The sequence below is a fragment of the Bombyx mori genome, chromosome 25 (assembly GCF_030269925.1).
Source record: "Bombyx mori chromosome 25, ASM3026992v2".
NCBI lineage: Eukaryota > Metazoa > Arthropoda > Insecta > Lepidoptera > Bombycidae > Bombyx > Bombyx mori.
In genome coordinates, this window is record NC_085131.1 from 10,030,074 (window position 1) to 10,050,187 (window position 20,114).

General features: G+C 38.4%; 1 protein-coding gene across 3 annotated transcripts in view; it reads right to left on the reverse strand.

Moving 5' to 3' along the window:
• Positions 1 to 104: 104 nt before the first annotated feature.
• LOC101739247 (bifunctional glutamate/proline--tRNA ligase) overlaps positions 105 to 20,114 on the reverse strand; it is a 57,987-nt gene continuing 37,977 nt past the window's right edge. For 2 of the 3 annotated variants that reach the window (XM_021346871.3, XM_062676159.1), the window contains exons 15-29: positions 14,486 to 14,689; positions 12,193 to 12,396; positions 10,885 to 11,085; positions 9,543 to 9,701; positions 8,072 to 8,191; positions 7,243 to 7,375; positions 6,147 to 6,295; positions 5,442 to 5,642; positions 4,446 to 4,563; positions 3,788 to 3,927; positions 2,465 to 2,591; positions 1,764 to 2,005; positions 1,043 to 1,203; positions 608 to 751; positions 105 to 349 (exon numbers count right to left, since the gene is read on the reverse strand). In XM_021346871.3, the coding sequence (XP_021202546.3) occupies positions 184 to 349; positions 608 to 751; positions 1,043 to 1,203; positions 1,764 to 2,005; positions 2,465 to 2,591; positions 3,788 to 3,927; positions 4,446 to 4,563; positions 5,442 to 5,642; positions 6,147 to 6,295; positions 7,243 to 7,375; positions 8,072 to 8,191; positions 9,543 to 9,701; positions 10,885 to 11,085; positions 12,193 to 12,396; positions 14,486 to 14,689 (2,469 nt within the window). In that variant the 3' untranslated portion in view covers positions 105 to 183. The remainder of the gene's footprint in view (positions 350 to 607; positions 752 to 1,042; positions 1,204 to 1,763; positions 2,006 to 2,464; positions 2,592 to 3,787; positions 3,928 to 4,445; positions 4,564 to 5,441; positions 5,643 to 6,146; positions 6,296 to 7,242; positions 7,376 to 8,071; positions 8,192 to 9,542; positions 9,702 to 10,884; positions 11,086 to 12,192; positions 12,397 to 14,485; positions 14,690 to 20,114) is intronic. The other variant, XM_021346875.3, reaches the window with a different exon arrangement.

Genomic DNA, 20,114 nt, shown 5'->3' on the forward strand with positions numbered 1-20,114 from the left:
TAAAGTAAAAGTAAATAAAGTGAACAATGCAACAATGCATTGTTCACTTGCCTTGCCAGTTTTCTGTTTATAAAAAAGGATTATATATAAATAATACAATGCCATATTGAAATAAATTATATTTTATCTTTTTTGTGAAACGCTTTACTTAAAAACAATGATTCATAAATGCCACTGTTATATTCAGTAACTTCTTCCAAATAATGTAATGAACTTGGGCTTATTTTTACAAGCCGGGTGTATGCAGCGGTCAGATTCAGATAATTGTCTTGGAGGTTCAAATGGTATGCACAGTGATTTCGCACCCATGGCTGGTGCCTTGACATCAACGTTAGGGTCGTCTTCTGTCCTGTTATAAAAAAAAAAACTTAATAAACGGAAATACTATACACTAAGACAACATAAATGCTATTTTTATAAAAATGAAAGAGTAACAAAAATCAAGATTAGTAGAGTTCATTTAACATGTGCTCTAAATCTCTTTTTGAATTGGTATTCATATTAATAATACTAACATCCAAGAAATGTTTGAATTAAATGTATGTAATTGAATTTACTATTGTTAGGATCAGTGTCATAAAATTATTTTTAATATGTTTCAAAATACCTTGCACTGTCGTTCTTAATGTTATCTTCACACGATATCTCTCCACAAAATGGTGCAAGTAAAATGTTTTTTTCTTCAAGAGCAGCTGTGAAATCTTCCCATTTAGTAACAGATGATAACCGAGCATCTCGATCTTTCGTTGCCCTTAATTAAAATAGTTAATAAATTTTAAATGAAAATGTATTTTTAAATAATGAAAAATACAATTAGGTTTATAACAGCCAGATTTGACTTGAAACATGAAGCCTAAATCTCCATTACATCAGAATAGACCTCTAAATCAAACCGGAACTCACAATTACTTGGTGGCCGAAATAGGCAATATTAGATTTGGCGAACTCTTATTTGCACGTCTTGACACCAGTAAGTAAATAAGTTAGAGCGAGTATTTTTTAGGAAACATATATATCGTAAGATCTTTCAAGTTGAACTTACCTTTCAAACATTTGCGCGTGTGTTTTATCAAGGAGTTCAACAATGTCTTTTGCAACAGAATCACGTTTGAAGACCATCTTATCACCGGTGAGACGCTGTACTGCTACAACTGTACCCTTTGCTATATCCTTGGGACCTAATTCAACTCTTACTGGAACCCCCTGGAGAAAAAGTGAAATGTTTTAATTCAATGCATAGAAATCGAATATATTGTTCTCTCTTCGTGAAGTAGATGTAGTTTCAGCGAATTTTGTGTAGTTGTAATTATTTTTCGGAATTTAAAATTAATATTTCAAGTTATGTATTATTATGCATGGACAAAAATTAAACGTAGTTTCGTGCCACGTTTTATTTTCGCTATACATTAACCAAACAGTTTGAGTCGGCATAATATTTTTAATAAAAAGTATTTAACTGAGTATTAAAGTATTTAACGTCATACTGAGATCTTAGAACGTATATCTTAAGGTAGGTGGCATATTTACGTTGTAGATGTCTATAGGGCTCCAGTAACCACTTAACACCAGGCGGGCTGTGAGCTCGTCCACCAATATAAGCAAAAAAAAAAAACTAAATTAGTAGAACAAACAAAAATTTTATTTATTTATTTATTTACACTTCATGTAAAATTTACATTGGCGGATTTAATGCCTAAGGCATTCTCTACCAGTCAACCAAAAGTAGTGCAGAGTAAATAGTGTAAAAAAAATACAATAATGACCTTCAACTCCCAGTGGTTAAATTTCCAGCCAGGCGAATAGTTATCCCTGTAGTCGCCTTCGGCCCTCACTCCGGCGGCGAGCAGGTCGTTGACTAGCGCCTTGCAGGAGTCCATCAGCGCCTGGCGCTCGTCCGCCGAGCTGGACGCCGTGATGCCGCACGGAACCACCACGGCCTGTATCTCGGCGACGCGAGGGGGCAGCACTAGGCCCTTGTCGTCTCCGTGAACCAACACCATTACACCTATGATATTATTATTTTTCGTGAATAATATGTTCAATTGTCCTTTTTTTTTATTGCCCATGTAGGCAGACGAGCATACGGCCCACCTGATGGTGAGTGGTTACCGTCGCCCATGGACTTCAGCAATGCCAGGGGCAGTGCCAAGCCGCTGCCTACTGTTCTTTAGTTTTATTAAACTAAATAATGCAATGGTTAAAAAGACGAAACGTCGCGTTATGGGATGACGTTAGAATTGAACAAATAGATACTATAGAGGGCACGAATATCTTTTTTTCTTAAATTGTAGAACATAAAACAACCATACAAACATTTTAAACAATTACATTTCAATAAAAGTTCTTAAGGTAAATGTAAAAAAAAAAGAATGTTATGTTGCATTTGTGAATACTTTCGGTGATCCATTCCAGAGCCCGAACAACCTAAAAGACAATGTATCATCCATTCAATTTTCTAACATACCAATAGTTCTAGTTGTGATGCCCCACGAATTCTGATAGACGTAATTCTTCTCCAGAGTTTCGGCATCGTCGTATACAATCTCGAACATCTTCGAAAAGTTTTGACCTAGGTGATGACTCGTCGCTCCCTACGATGAATATAAAATAAAAATAAGTGAATCTATCTGGACTTTTTGCGGGAACGCGAGGAGTGAAGTTGTGTGATTTGTTTTATTTTATCTATTTAGTGTTTCTTCAGATTTAAATGCGTAATAACGTAGCTTCTCGGGATCCTCCAAAAAGTCCACTGGAAAAATCTCAGTAAATGACCACCATTTTACGAAGATTGTATTTCATCACATATCATCTTGTTTGTAAATTTAATTCGTTTTTAATCATTTGTGTTATGTCGCGATTAGTTTCCTTCGTTTTTTATTATTCATAAACTGTAAATAGTTAAAGCGACGAATTATAAAAATCTTATTACTTGACGCTGGCTAATGCACAGACCGTGCCGGAGCCAAAAAATACAAAGAAGTGTAGATTCACTTCTTCTTAATTTTTTACATGGTTCATAAATTAACGAATTTTAGTCAACTGCTGCCCAGCATTGCTGACGTCCATGAAATGAGATGGGTCGTATTTTGTTCGTCTGTCTAGAAAGGAAGGCTTGTCATTTTGTTCATCCTCCTTAATGTCACGTTACGTTATCTTGTGTTAATCCAAGCATGGTCTCAAGTACCGCTGGAATGTGATATCCGGGCGCCGGAACGAGTGGCGTCGTCTATTGTCCAAGGACCATTTCGAGATTACAGCGCTAATACGCACATTATAGCGTTACGATTATAGTGCCTTATACCCGATCCGGTGGACCGAATGGTAAACAGTCGACGTCGCCCTGAACACGTCAATACGGATCCTCCCGATCCATTAACGGTGCTTTTAGATACCTCAAGCACCGGTCACCGTCCTCGCCGAACCTATCGCTTGGGTGAACGGCTCGACGAGTAAATTAACCAAAGGACACAGCCCACTGAGTTTATCGCCAGATCTTCTCAGTGGGTCGCATTTCCGATACGGTGGTAGATTCTGTGAAGCACTGCTGTTGCTGGGGTTAGAGTTAGCAACACTCCCGGTAAGAGCCCTGTGAACTCACCTACTAGTTCGGTGAATCTAGAATAACCCCTCGAGGTTACTAGAATAGTTAGAAATACAAAATACAGTAGTAGTAGTAGTAGTAGTAGTAGTAGTAGTAGTAGTAGCAGTAGTGTAGTAGTAGTAGTAACAGTGTTCATGCCTACGGGCAATGTCAAGTAATTATTCAAAGACAGTAAGTTACTCCAACCTGAACGCCTCTGCCGCTGGCCGGTACGTAGGCTTCGACCGTGGTGGTGTAGTCGCCGCCAGCAAACTTCTCCTTCTCTGTTTTACGACCTTTGATCACCGGTATCGCTAGCAACTCTTCGTATACGCGAGCATATAAATCTGTAAACCAACCATTATCATAAGACAAGTGTATCTTCTACACAATTTAACAAATGACCATAAATGATTATTTGAATAGAATTTTTTTTTTTTAAGATTGAAGGATTACTAATAGCCCGGAGACCTTTCCAGTTTCACCAGGACACGTGGGCGAGCAAAGGCTCAGCCAGGAGGGGTGGGATTTGCTAACAACTGCCCGAGCGCCTCCGAAGGAGACCTAACAACTCAAGAGCAATTGCTTCGCGAATGAATCTACTACCGGATCGGTATCGCGACCCGCTGAGAAGGTCTAGCGAGAAACTCAGCGAGCTGATGCATGGGTTAGCCGAGTAGGTTCGTCGTGCTGTTGTGCACCTACTGACTTTTGTAACACAGGTTTTCCTAACATAAAAGTCAGGGAATATTGTTATTGTGTACCTCATAAAAAAGCCATGTATACTATTATACTAGTGTTATGAATTCTTGTACGTGTTTGTATTTTAAGAGGCTTGAATAAATATTATTATTATTATTATTACCTAATATAATTAAGACCTCTTCGGCCGCCTCCTCTTTGGTCCGGAAAGCGGTGTGTCCTTCCTGCCAGAGGAACTCGCGCGTCCTCAGGAAAGGTTGCGGTTGCTTGAACTCCCATCTCTGTAAAAACAATAAATTTTACTGAAAAAAAAGTTTTCTTTTAACTAAAAAAAATTGGGATTAATGGTGATTTGTATAATATAAAATCATTTTAAGTTTATTAAAAGTTGAGTTAATTAATGCTCTCTTGATTGCTCTTTGTAAGAAAGTTGAAATCAGTCCTAAAATGATCTATGAGAGAGGATGCGTAGCAAGAATATATTGTTGTCTCTCTTGCACACTCGTGTTATCATAGCGCGGTAACGTGAACAATCATTATGCATATTTAAGGATTTTATATTATTTCGTATCAGACTCGTAGAAGTAAATGTATGATAAAAACTGATCGCATGGATAACGTAAATATCCATTTACTAAAGTGTTGAATTCGACAAGTTAAGTATATGTATGTATATCTGGCCCTATTGCGCCGGTTTGTTGCATGTAGCGGGGCCCTGAAACTGCGACACTTTAAGGCAAATATTTTTTGTATGGGAATTAGCTTGTAGCGGATGCCCCTAAATTTATATGTTGTTAAATGTTAAGGCATTTAATTATTGTATCATTAAACACAGAAAATAAAAAAGTAATAAATCATACAAGTCTGCATTTGTTAAAGACAAATTGACTAAAATTTATCAATTTGTGGTTTCTAAAAATTTACATATACTTTAATTAAAAATAAAATATAAGATAGGTAATATGTTACTGCCATCTACAGGAGCAATGAGAAACTAATCAATCGAAGCTAAGCCATCTAGTGGCCGACACCCGTAAACATTTTTGTTGAGTGCTTAAGTTGCTTACCGATAGCTAATTTATGTGTATTATCTATGTTATGTGTATTATCTATGTTATGTGTCTTATCTATGGCGTTTAGGTTAGCGTGCGAGTCTCACAACGACGTTGTTCCACTGGTTGAGTTTGAGCGGCAGGTCCCTGTGGCTCTGGATCCACTTGGCGTAGGCGGGGTACATGACGGTCTCGGAGGTGGGGCGCACGGCGATGGGCTCGGCGAGCTCGGACGAGCCCGAGTGCGTCACCCACGCCACTTCCGGCGCGAAGTCAGCTATGTGCGTCTTCTCTCGCTCTAGCGCCGCCTGACGAACAATTGTGATGGGTAGCTATAATACAGCTGGCATTTCTTACTGGTGGTAGGACCTCTTGTGAGTTCGCACAGGTAGGTACCACCACTCTGCCTATTTCTGCCGTGAAGCAGTAATAACTTTCGGTTTGAAGGGTGGGGCAGCCGTTGTAACCGTACTGAGATAGATAGTACTGAGATAGAACTTAGATATTTCAAGGTGGGTGGCGCATTTACATTGTAGATGTCTATGGGCTTCTTTTTTTTTCCTACCTAAGCTGAGAACCTTGAGAGGCTATATCAGCGTAACCATAACTACTAGGTAAGCTCACGGGGCTCAAACCTGACTTGGGCTCCAATAACCACTTAACACCAGGTGGGCTGTGGGGACAAGGGGGCCGGGGGGACCATATAAGCAGTAAAAAAAAATCCCGTAATGCCACGTGAGCCGTGTAAGCTGGTTAACCCGTGTAACCTATAAAAAAAAATTATATTCCCAAATAAATATTATCTTGGTTACCTTCGATACGAATATAGGAAAATATCCGTCTTTGACTCCGAGCTTCCGGAATTCGGCACTGAGGAAGTGCCTTATCGTGTCCCATATACTGAACGACCACGGCCGCAGTATGTAGCAACCAGATATGTCGTAGTAGTCGATCATTTCCGCTGTAAATAATGTTTTATTTTGTACTTAATTTCTTGTCGTTTCTTACTGACCAATTTTGATAAAATACAATTTGAAAATTAAAATATGAGACTACAATAAAATTTAAAAAAAAAACGCGTGAGGCGAATATTAAATACATACAATACATATTTATGCTGACTGTCACAATGACAAAAAAAAATGGTTAAATACGACGTGGTCACGGCCCACCTGGCGTTAGGCGGTTAACGGAGCCCATGGACATCTACAATATAAATGCCGCCACCCACCTTGTGACATAAGCTCTAACGTTTCAATATAGCACAGCGCTTGCCCCACCCTTCAAACCGAAATGCATTACTGCTTCACTGCAGAAATAAGCAGGGTGGTGGTACCTACCCGTGTGGACTCACAAGACGTCCTACCACCAGTAAATTGAAACCAGTTTATTGATTGATGAAGTGCTTATTCATTGTTATTATTAACTAGATCAGACAACAACAAAATATTAAAATTTCACTTATCCAGAAGAGTTGTAGATTTTTTGTTTTTTTTTTTTTATTGCTTAGTTGTGTGGACGAGCTCACAGCCCACCTGGTGTTAAGTGGTTACTGGAGCCCATAGACATCTACAACGTAAATGCGCCACACACCTTGAGATATAGTTCTAAGGTCTCAGTATAGTCACAACGGCTGCCCCACCCTTCAAACCGAAACGCATTACTGCTTCACGGCAGAAATAGGCGGGGCGGTGGTACCTACCCGTGCGGAGTCACAAGAGGTCCTACCACCAGTGATGCTCCAGAACGCCGCGACTGACGTCTCAAGGTCGAGGTGACGTCTCATGAGGCCAATCTTATTGTATTTATAAAAGTACGATCCTTCAAACCTACCGACTAGTCGCATTAAGACCTACCACGATATTGTCCGAACTATTTTAGGATATATAACAAAAAGTCCCCGCTCACATTTCGTGATGACTTGCGAATACCATTCGGATAGATCGGTCTCCTTGCTGGCCTCCAGCCCTAGTCTCGTGACCTTCTTGACTCCGCTTGAAGATTCCTCCTTTACAGGTTTAGGTGGTTGCGTCTTCGGTACCTACAATACACAATTTCTTAGTTATGTATCGCACGCTTCTGAACTGAATCAGCACGAAATAGGAGTAATTTTAATGAAGACACGATATAAGTTTGTGTGTGATTTAGAAAATCTCGTGAGTCGATTATCCAAGTACAGTATCCCCTTATGAAACGGTACTATTATAAGTCATTTTCATATTAAGCTATTTGTCTTCCATATAACACGGGTATTCCCCCATATAACGCGGGGATTACACACGTTATATTTCTGTACTGTGAAATTCATAATGATTTTTACAGTTCATAATTAATTTCGCGTACCTTTGTACATTGTGTCAATTGTGTTGTTATAAAATTAAATTAAACTTTGAATCATTACATTTTTTATAATTTGTGTCCCTATATAGTTTTTGAATTGATAAAACATAGGTATTATATTTATATATATATACTATATTTGTACATAACGCGTTATGTGGGGTCATACATGCACGTTACGCGAGAATACTCCTACAACGCGTTACTTATAACGCGGAACCTATCTACCGTGTTATAGGTCTGTTCAGAAGTGCGAAACTATTTAATCTGGCCTACGAAAGTAGATGTTAGTAAAGTCTCTGAGGCTGAACACTGGGAGCTTGTCTACCAGTCAAGGTGAAGCCAGACTAGCCCCTCGACGCTACTGGCAGATAGGGGCACAAACAAATAAAAATACCTTAGCAGCCGGGGTCGGTTTAGCGCTCGCCTGATTGCTTTTCGCTTGATTAGGTTTCGGTGTCCAGTCGCTTCCAGTCATTGCTTTGTATTGAGCTTTGAGGTTCAACAGATTTTTGACCTGAAATACATAATTGTTATCAAGTTCACGAATGATTCAAATACAAATATCCTTATGAAATTTAAACGAATTTACTATTTACTAGTAACTTAATAGTAGACTAGATTATTAGTAAATTTTCAATATTTTTATTTTCTTTAGAGGCAATTCAACAATAATGATCAAAAGTGTTAGCTTAGAATAGCGTCACCCCCGTGGGTGTCGTAAAAGCCGATTGAGAAATTTACGAAAATTGACGGTAACATTCTCAGGGTGTTATACCAGCGTACTACGCTCGTCGACTGACATTCATTTAGTTGAACCCTTTACCTTTTAGTTGAGTCCTTCAAAACAGTTGCACGGCTACCTCGCTAAAGAATACTGGACAGAATGAAGGTGTGGCTGTGGTACAGCTGCTTCACCCTTGCGTGTTACAGATTACTGCTTCATGGCAGAAATGGGCAAGGAGGTGATACCAACCGTGCGGGCTCACAAGACGCCCTACCAATAATTATGCGAATATAATTTTTGCAGGTTTCATTTTTATTATAGGATTCTACTCCTTGACCGTTGAAGTCATTCGTGAACATTTGTTAGGTACTACGTGTCTCATTAGAAAAAAAAACCTTTTTTTTTAGTGCGGGAGCCGAACTTCCTACGAGGTCCCCGCGCCTAGGGGGCGCGCGGGGTATGTGGGACTGGTCCGCGACTGCGAGACCGCGGGCCCAAGGATGTTTTCAGGGCCCTACCCACTAAACGACTCCTCTGCACTCTTCGCCCAAGCGTCCGATCCTCTCTGATGCCAGAACCCGGATGAGGTAATGGGGTTACCGCGGTCAACAATACAACCAGACGACGCAGCTCACCCCAAGGACGTCTGGCCGACGGAGCCTTCGAGGCGAATCGAAGGCACCAAGTAATTATGGATTTCAATTTACCGCAACATAAATTAAAATAAAATGTTGAGTAATTTTTAAATTCGTAACTTAACCCCAAAGACACACGTTCCATTTTCCCGTGACAAAAAGTTGCAAATACTTTTTTTTTCCTACCTATGCTTATAGCCTTGAGAGGCTATTTCAGCTTCACCCTAACGTGTGTGGGTGAGCTCACGGGGCTCGAACCGGAGTGTTGCTAACACTGACCCTAGCAAGAGCAGTGCTTCGCAGAATCTACCACCGGATCTGAAACGCGACCCACTGAGAAGATCTGGCGAGAAACTCAGTGGGTTGTGTCTGTGGGTTAAGGCGCAGTCAATACAAAACGCAAAATTTAAACACTTGGCAAAACGTTTGAAGTTACATTTCCGTGTAGTCGGATTGAAGTTCGTTTAAAGATGAGTTAATAGACAAATATGGAAACCTTAACTCACCTCGACGTCGACGACTGATTTATCGGCTTTTTCGCTTTTGATCCTCCGAACTTTGTCACCTTGGGCTTCGATTTGCGACGCGAGTTCCGCTACGTTCGGATCGGCCGCCGGCGGAGCAGCTTGCTGCGGCGGCGCTGGTTTCGCTCCCGGTTTCCAGTCCTGAAGGAAATAAATACGAATTAAAAAAAAAAAGGTGACCTGAAAAACCGACTCCTCTTTGCCTGGCATTGAGAGCTGTCGATACAATCAATGCCAATTCATTAAGCTTTTGTATGATTCCTTGGCTGCATAAGGCGAGACTCTACTGCGTCATTGACAAGTAAGGGTCCATAAAGGTTAAAAAAATAATAACTTATTCCTAAAAAAAAAAACTAAGTTACATCTATTTTTTGTTAACGATGTATATTCGTAATTCATCCGTGCGCGCCAAGTACCATCAACAGGTGAGGCTTGAGTATTAATAAAATATGAATGTTATTAACGTATATACCATACAATTGTTTATTGTTTTTTTTAAGGGTGGACGAACTCACGTTCCACCTGACGTTAATTGGTCGCCGGAGTCCCTAGACAACAACAACGAAAACGCCGCCGCCCCCACCCTTTAAACTGAAACGCATTACTGCGTCACGGCAGAAATAGGCAGAGTGCAGCAACCGAGCAGTTGCAGAGGGCGACCTACCCGTGAGGACTCACAAGACCTCTCTACAACTAGTAAAACATACACTTAGCTGTGGTTCCAGTGTAGTAGCAAAGCGTTATCCGACTAGTGCACATGGATCTTCATTTATTTTTCAAATTTAAACTTACTATACCGTTGAATTTTTTTATTTTTTATTGCTTAGATGGGTGGACGAGCTCACAGCCCACCTGGTGTTAAGTGGTTACTGGAGCCCATAGACATCCACAACGTAAATGCGCCACCCACCTTGAGATACAAGTTCTAAGGTCTCAAGTATAGTAACGACGGCTGCCCCACACTTCAAACCGAAACGCATTACTGCTTCACGGCAGAAATAGGCAGGGTGGTGGTACCCACCCGCGCAGACTCATAAGAGTTCCTACCACCAGTAATTACGCAAATTATAATTTTGCGGGTTTCATTTTTATTACACGATGTTATTCCTTCACCGTGGAAGTCGATCGTGAACATTTGTTGAGTACGTATATCATTTGAAAAATTGGTACCCGCCTGCGGGATTCGAACACCGGTGCATCGCTTCAACACGAATGCATCGGACGTCTTATCCGTTAGGCCACGACGACTACATAATCAAACAAATTGTACAACGAGCAAAGCCATCCAAGATTGAGAGTGATTTGAAATTAGAAGTCATCTCACTTGTCCAGCGGCAGCCTTGTACTTCGCTTTCAAGTCCAGGAGTTGCTTGACGGCCTCGTCGATCTTGGCCTTGTCGGCTTTAGACGCTTTCAACGAGCGCACCAAGTCTCCCTGCGCGGTGACGTCACGATCGAGAGCGGTGACGTCATTGGACGGTGCGGGGGTGGCCATTGCTGCAGGCGCGGATCCTGGCTTCCAATCCTAAAACAAAGATATATATTTTAAAGTCGAATTTATTGTTCCATTGTACTCCTTACTGGAGAGGCTGTAAATATTGCAATTAACATGCCACTATCCAGTATGATACTTCGATATTCGACTTTAAAGTTTAAAGTCGAAGTCGGAACGTCGGAACGAAGTCGGAAGGTCGTCGAATATAAATGTCGTCCCAGCCTTCAATTCGGATCGCGCGACTGTTTTGCGGCATACACACTACTTGCGACTACAAACATCACAATACTATAGTAAAAATATATAACCGAGAATATGTTTGGGTTGAAATAGTTTGCGTGATCGCCGTACGACCGACGTTCTAAATATTATTATCATACTGTTGCGTTTGTGTGTGTTTTTGTTTTGTAAATAAATACATATTGTCTATTTTTAATGCATGAACAAAAAATTTGTACCCCTTTTTACGAAAATTGCGCGGATGGAGGAGTATGAAATTTCTCACACTTATAGAGAACATAGAGAAGGAGTGCAGAATGCTAATATTTTCTAAAGTTATGCATTAATAATATGTACATTAAATCAATAAAAAAAACATTACACACCATCATGTATTTGACACACACACATATAACTCTTTGTTTATTGTCAACCTTTTGTTAATGTTTAAAGTCTATGGTCAAATTGAAAATAGATTAATATTGTTTATCTTTAATATTATTTGTCTATAGTGTAATCTTGGCGAAGTCTGTGATTAAAGAAGTATAAATAGTCTTTGACAATAGAACCATAATAATGTTTACTTAACTTATAATTTCAATTAATTATAGTCGAATGTCGACTTTTTTATTGCTTAGATGGGTGGACGAGCTCACAGCCCACCTGGTGTTAAGTGGTTACTGGAGCCCATAGACATCTACAACGTAAATGCGCCACCCACCTTGAGATATAAGTTCTAAGGTCTCAGTATAGTTACAACGGCTGCCCCGCCCTTCAAACCGAAACGCATTACTGCATCACGGCAGCAATAGGCAGGGCGGTGGTACCTACCCGTGCGGACTCACAAGAGGTCCTACCACCAGTAAAAACGACCTACGACTACTGCGGGACGACTGGTTATTATAAATTCAGACTAACTTGTCCGGTGGCAGCCTTGTATTTGGCTTTGAGTTCCAGCAATGCCTTGACAGCCGCGTCAATTTTCGATTTTTCGGCCTTAGACGTTTTCAGGGAACGAACTAAGTCGCCTTGCTTCGTGATCTGCTGGTCTAGCGACGCTGCGTCACCGGAGGGAGATGCGGAATGTGCTGGTGCTGGTGCTGCGGTACCTGGCTTCCAGTCCTACAATATATTAGCAATTTAGTACTACGATAGATAATAAGGTTAACACATAGTAGATACAAAAATTTTTTTTGAAGAATTCGAATTTCGATCATGACGAGTTTCAAATTTAGAAAATTGAAAGTTATTTACATATTTATTATGTTTTTATTTTATTTAGGTCTCATTTGTATTTGGAATTGAAGAATTCTTTAAGATTGTTCTGATTTGAAACTTTTAAACTCGATGAAACGACAACAATCCTATCTATAGATTTACACTAATAAATAATAGTTTATAAAACTAAAAAACACGCTTTATATAAAATTGAACTAAAAAATAGAAAATAAATTTTAAATCTTAAAAAGCACCCCTAGCTTTTTGTTTTTTAGTTTTTTAAACTATTGTTTATTTTTAATTTTTTAGTAAAATTTTCTATAAAAGCGTATTTTTAAAACTATTAAGTACTTTAACATCAATTCCTGCCTTATCGACTATAGATAAAAATTATATAAATTGGCAAAAATATTTTTTGCAAATTGAATAATGGAATAGGTAATTTTGTCACATTAGTGTAATGTCATCGGTCCTCGATAAATCTACAAAGTTTGAATGAAATCTGGTAGATGGCGCTATTATTAAATATTTCAGATTTTAAAATTGAAATCTGAAAGCTTTGAAACATCAATCCGCATAAAAGTAATTTTAAAACTACAAGAAGAGGCTTGAATAAAAAGCCGAACTTAACTTAGCCTTAATTAGTATTTTCTCCGGAATTCAGTAGTAAAATTCAAGTTATTTTGATGAAATAAAAACTGAAATATTCATAACATCTTAAACAAACACCTACGAATAAATATTATTTCACAATGGTTTTATAGTTTTGGGAAGGGATTTTTTGTAACGCCGTCTCGTGAAGTTTTTCGGTATTACAAAACAAAATTGTCCCTGCAACAGTAACAATGCAAGTATGTATCTAAAATATTTAGATACTAGATGGCATTATTCTAAATTTTGTGTGCCAAGCATTTAATAATTTTGCGTAAAATCGTGTTTTTTTAAAAACCTGGTTTAGCCTGGGTGTGAATGAGATATAATATGTTTTAAGGTCTCACTTCAACCACATAGATCATAGAGCATTACCAGCATAGAGCTTAATCTACGTTGTATTTTAATTCAGTCCGATTTAATTTTCATTATTTCATTTATTGCGCGTATTTATTAGCGTCGATGGCAATTGCTCTCTTGCCTAATTTTAGCGATTATCGGCATATTTTAAGACGTTAAAGGTCTCAAATGTATGAGAAATACGACCAGCTTATCGAGAGTTTGAATTCTGAAAAGCGCGATTGCTTTGCAGCACTAACTGACAGGACGCACGGTACTTGCTCAGTAGTCAACATTAGAACTAGAACATTGGGGGAAGGAATTTCGTAATAATTTAATAACCGGTTAATGCAACGCGCCGGCACTATCATTAGTGACGTTTAATCAGAAAAGAAGCGACACCGACAGCTAGAGGCCAAGGTCGCTAGCCTGTATCTTCGGGCAAGACAGCCTTATCGTGTCTAATCGATACAACTTTCAGTTTTAATGTTGATAAAGTTAATATTTTGTAATGTAATGCAATAAAGTACTTTGTAAATAGTATGATATAATAAATAATAGATATTATAACAGACGTATTCTGAAGTAATTCTAGGATATTCAATAGGAAGTGTCACCGAAAGGCCTGGTCGAGATTCAATAGTTCAAAAACTAATTATAACATATTCGTTATAATGCTTTGTAGAAATTTCATTAAAAATAGTAAAGTAAAATCGTATGGCATATTCAAGCTAGATGATACCGTTTCGATATGCAGTGTGGAATTTCGTGTAGTTAAAATGTTAATTAATTATTATGCAATTTATCGTCTATTGTGTTACTGACGACATCACTACTACAGCATGTGTAAAATGTAGAGGTCAAGTGTCTCTGTATCTGTATTATTTTGTGGCAACTTATCACGTTTTTGCAGTAAGCTCTTTATCTTCGTCATTATTAATGTACTTTGTTTGTATGACCTAAAAAATTCATAAGTATTTAAACGAATTAAGAGGTCACTCACTTGTCCCGTGGCCGTTTTATATTTAGCCTTTAATTCTAAAAGCACTTTGACAGCTTCGTCAACTTTTGTCTTTTCGGCTTTAGCAGCTTTGAGAGATCTCACCAGATCTCCCTGTTTTGTGATCTGGTCGTTCAAATCTGACGAGGTTGGAGTCAGCGCCGCGGCCACCGGCTTGCTCGCTTGAACGCTCTGAGCTGGTTTCGGCTGAAAATTTTATGCAAATAAAATTGTTGTTGTCGTTATAATCTAGTTTTTGAGGACAGAAAGTCGTGGAGAAGCATTGTGCGTCGAGCAAATATGACATGACCTCCAGGAATGAAGAGACCGACTCAGAAGAAGAAGATAATTTAGTTTTATAAAATAGTATGAAGCGAGATCCTATTTTAAGAGGGAAGACGCTCGGTTTATCCGGTATATTGTTATTATCAAATAGTAAAACAAAATAATAAACCAGAGTAAATTTTTTTTATTGCACTTGTAGGCAGACTAATATACCTTATGGTGAGTGGTTACCGTCCCTCATGGACGTCATCAATGTCAGGGACAAAGCCAGGCCGCTATTTTTTTTTTTCTTTTTTTCCCTACCTAAGCTGATAGCCTTGAGAGGTTCTATGTCAGCGTATGAGCTCATGGGACTCAAACCTGACGCCAGGCCGCTGCCTACCCCATTTGGTGGTCAAGCTCTAAGTGTACTTCTGATCTCGTTCTACGTGTAGTGTTTCGGGTATCCATAATAAAGCAGGAGAAATATTTATAGTAATTGTGAAGTGAAGATTTTTGTGATGAACCACATTATGTGAGGGGAGAAATCACACCATTACGATACCGCGATATATTAGTACTACTTAAGACATCTACAAAACTATCCGGTACAATGAATTTTGCATAGAAAATACTTTTGCTCACTGTTCGGGTGCTCACTGATAAAAAACTTTAAGTAAACGCTACTTAAGATCGATTTTCCATCTACGTATAAACACGAAAAAATAAAAGTGCAAATTTAATATGTAGCATGGTTACCATGGCAACTTTTTGACTGTGTGGAGATGTACGAGGGCTGCACTAAAAGTATCAGGAATGGAATATTTCCACTGTTCCTGTCATATTAAAATCTTTTTAATTGAAAACTCCTTGGTTTTAAAAATCGAATACCATTTATTTATTTAAAAAAAGATTCTCAGTCTTGTCACGAGGTTTTGTCAAACTTGTTTAGTCGTTGAGAAAATGGAATTGACTCGAGAAAATTCAAGAGTGATGATTTATTATGACTTTCGAAGTGGTTTAACACAAAAACAGTGTGTTGACCGGATGATTTCTGCATTTGGTGATGAAGCCCCATCCAAAACCACAATTTATCGCTGGTTTGCTGAGTTTCAACGTGGACGTGTCAAGCTCAGTGATGATCCCCGTCAAGGTCGTCCAAAAACTGCAGTCACCCAAGAAAACGTTGATGCTGTGCGTAAGCTGATTGAGGAAGATCGACATGTGACGTACCGCGAAATTCAGGCAACTTTAGACATTGGCATGAGTCAAATACAAATAATCTTGCATGAACAATTAGGTGTAAAAAAGTTGTTTTCCCGATGGATACCGCATTCGCTCTGTGAAGAGCAAAAAGCGGCTCGCGTTACTTGGTGCGTCAGAACTCTCGAAAGATTCCACGCAGGATCCTCAAATGCTGTATACAACATTGTATCAGGTGACGAATCATGGATATACCCGTACGAACCCGAAACAAAAAACCAGTCACGAGTTTGGGTGTTCGAAAATGAGTTAAAGCCAACAAAAATTGTTCGTTCACGGAGTGTTGCAAAAAAAATGGTGGCCACGTTTGTCTCCAAAACCGGCCATGTTACGACTATTCCTCTTGAGGGACAAAGAACAGTTAATGCAGAATGGTATGCCAGCATTTGTTTGCTACAGGTCGTTTCTGAACTCCGTAAAGAGAACTGCAACCGCCGCATCATCCTCCATCATGACAATGCGAGTTCTCACACCGCGCACAGAACAAAAGAGTTTTTAGAGCAAGAAAACATAGAATTATTAGACCATCCGCCGTACAGCCCCGACCCAAGCCCTAATGATTTCTATACTTTCCCTAAAATAAAGAATAAATTGCGTGGACAGAGATTTTCATCACCTGAAGAAGCTGTGGACGCCTACAAAACGGCCATTTTGGAGACCCCAACTTCCGAATGGAATGGTTGCTTCAATGATTGGTTCCATCGTATGGAAAAATGTGTCAAATTTCGCGGAGAATACTTCGAAAAGCAATAAATACATTTTTAAATAGTGTGTCACTTCGTTAATTCCCGAAATTTTCAGTTCCGCCTAGGTATCGGATGAGTGTTACTACGCTGCTATCGACGGAAACGGTCAAGACTTCCGTTGATAATGGAATTCTCGCAAACCGTTAGATGTTGGATGAAAAACGTTACTCCAATTCGCAATTAATAATGCTGGTTAATTACAGAGAATGGAATTTTTTACTGGTGGTAGGACCTCTTGTGAGTCCGCGCGGGTAGGTACCACCACCCTGCCTATTTCTGCCGTGAAGCAGTAATGCGTTTCGGTTTGAAGGGCGGGGCAACCGTTGTAACTATACTGAGGCCTTAGAACTGATATCTCAAGGTGGGTGACGCATTTACGTCGTAGATGTCTATGGGCTCCAGTAACCACTTAACACTGGGTGGGCTGTGAGCTCATCCACCCATCTAGGCAATACAAAAAAAGATACTTAGTAGGTTTAGTGATAATTATTGTCAATTCTAAGAAAATCAGTAAATTTATTATATAAATGATCCTGAAAACATGGTTTTTAAAATGTCATATTATGTTCATGTTTGTACATTCTTCACCTCTATAAATCCGAATGCATTAAAAATACTAACTAAAAAGATATTTAAAAATGGTCAGTTGGCCATATTAAAATGGTAGCCCTAATTGTCTCCACCTAAATGAATATATTTCGTTTTTCGTTCAATTTTAATTTTAAATAACTGGGAACAAATCACGTACGGTCATTCGGCTCCAAATTAGGATAGATAGGATATGAAATATATAGGTATACAGATAATGAACACCGAGACAAAGAGCAAATAAATCTGTTCATCACACGATTGTTTGACAGATGTGGGAATCGAACCCACGATCCTTGGCGCAACAGTCAGAGGCTCTAACTAATGCACCGTCGCACCAGACAAATTATTATAAGAAAAATTTAAGAAGTAAAGGAAAATAATGAGTAAATTCGCGTTATGCCTTTGGCAACCCACACGAACCCTTTACATTTTAAACTCAAATTTTTTTTTATTTTTTTTATTGCTTAGATGCGTGGACGAGCTCACAGCCCACCTGATGTTAAGTGGTTACTGGAGCCCATAGACACCTACAACGTAAATGCGCCACCCACCTTGAGATACAAGTTCTAAGGTCTCAAGTATAGTACTCTGTTCGAAGCGAACCCCATAAAACGAACTAATTCATTTAAAATGTACTTGATATCGTTTAGACTAATAAGATCCAGTCTTAATGTCTCTATTGACCGCTTTCGGATATGTTCAGTTGACGGGTTATCAAAGTTCAAACAAGAGATAAAAAATTATCGTGCAAACAACTTTCAGTGAGCTTTAGCACAAAGAAACGACATTCAATTTAAACAGAAATGAAGTAATCGTCAATCGTCTTCGATAAATTTTCATTAACCCATTACGGACGTATAGGTAGGTACATATTATGTAAATAAGTCATAAGAATTTCAATACGTTATTAATTAGCTTATCACTTAATGTTACTACATCCATAACTTATTAATGTACTATACTGAGACCTTAAAACTCATATCTCAAGTTAGGTGGCGGCATTTACGTTTTAGATGTCTATGGGCTCCGGTAACCATTTAACATTAGGTGAGACGTGAGCTCGTCCATCCACCTATGCAATTAATAAATGTTTCAAAGATAATTACATATTAGGATTTTCACTTTTACTTCCAAGGGTGTTTTAAAGAATTTTCCCATGCCAGAATACATACGAAACGGGTTTTGTTCCAATGTACCATTTTAGGTGGCCTAAGATGTAAAGGTCTTGATAAGCTGCAGTATATTCATCATTTTATTACCTCACATAAACGAAAAAAAAAATTAGTTAAGTTACTAAAAAAAAAATACCCAAACCCAACTACTTATCAATTATTATTACTTGTTTGTGAAAGCGAGCTTTTTAAACGCTTAAAGGCGTCTTAAAGAAAACACGCCTCAGTTACAAAGCCAAGAATATATTTGGTCACAATTTTAATTGTCTTTAACGATTTCAAATATCGAAAAAAAAACATTAATTAAAACGAACCAAACTTATATAAGACTAACAACCCGCCCTCGCTTCGCTTCGGAAACATTAAATTGTATTATTGACAGGTGAGTCCCGCGATGTTACCCGCTGTTATTGTCGTACCGCGGGTAACGCCGCGGGGCAAAGCTAGTCTAAAAAAGGAATAAGTTACTCGTTGTATCATCAGCTACCTATCAGTGAAAGTCTCGTCAAAATCGGCTCAGCCCTTCCAGAGATTAGCTGTAGTATACATATTCATATGCATGTAGTAAAAAGTGGTTATTTCAATATTACAAACAGACACTCCAATTTTATTTATATGTATAGATTTCGACATAATTGATGAAGAAAGTTGGACTCAGGTGTCTTTGCATTTTAACATTGGACTGAAGCTTATTTTCTTTTAAACCCTCAATTGAAAAGAATAAACTCAGACTATTATTGGTTGGGGATTGTTTACGTTCAGGTGGGGGGTATGTCGTGCCTACAAAGTCAAAAAAAACAGTAATCTAGTTATGATAGATAAAACGTTATAAATTCAGATAGCTGTATCTATTTTTCAATGTAAATGTGACCTAAGAAAATACGATAAGAAATACAACAATTATCTCGATATTACTGTAATAAATTGTGTTTCCTTTGTGACTGAATAAACGGCGCCTACTAATCTATATATTAATACGTGAAGTAAAAACTTTGTACCCCTTTTTACGAAAATTCCGCGGACGGAGGAGTATGAAATTTCTCATACTTATAGAGAATATAGAGAAGGAGTGCACAATGCTAATAGTTTTTTTTAAAATAATGCATAAAAGATACTTTAAATCAATAAAGAAAACATTACACACACTACCATGTATTTGACACAACACATACATAAAAATATACTCTTTGTTTACTGTCAATTGGGAAACTTTTGTTATTGTTTAAAGTCTGTGGTCGAATTGAAAATAGATTTAATATTGTTTGTCTTTAATATTATTTATCTATAGTGCAGTTTTGGCGAATACTGTGATTATATTATCGAATTATAATAGTGTCTGACAATAGAACCATAATAATGTTTAAACTTATAATTTCAATTAACTGTAGTCGAATTTCGACTACTGCGGGGTCACTAGTGAAAGTAAAATATTAATTACTCGGTCTCTTTCTTTTTGCCTACCTACCGCTAGTAACTTCGAGGGGTTTTAATAACTTCATCGAACGTGTAGGCGAGAGCTCAGGGGGCTCAACCTGAAAAACTTTGCTAACACTTATTCATTTGCTTAATATTCGACGTAAACCCTTCTAAGCATGC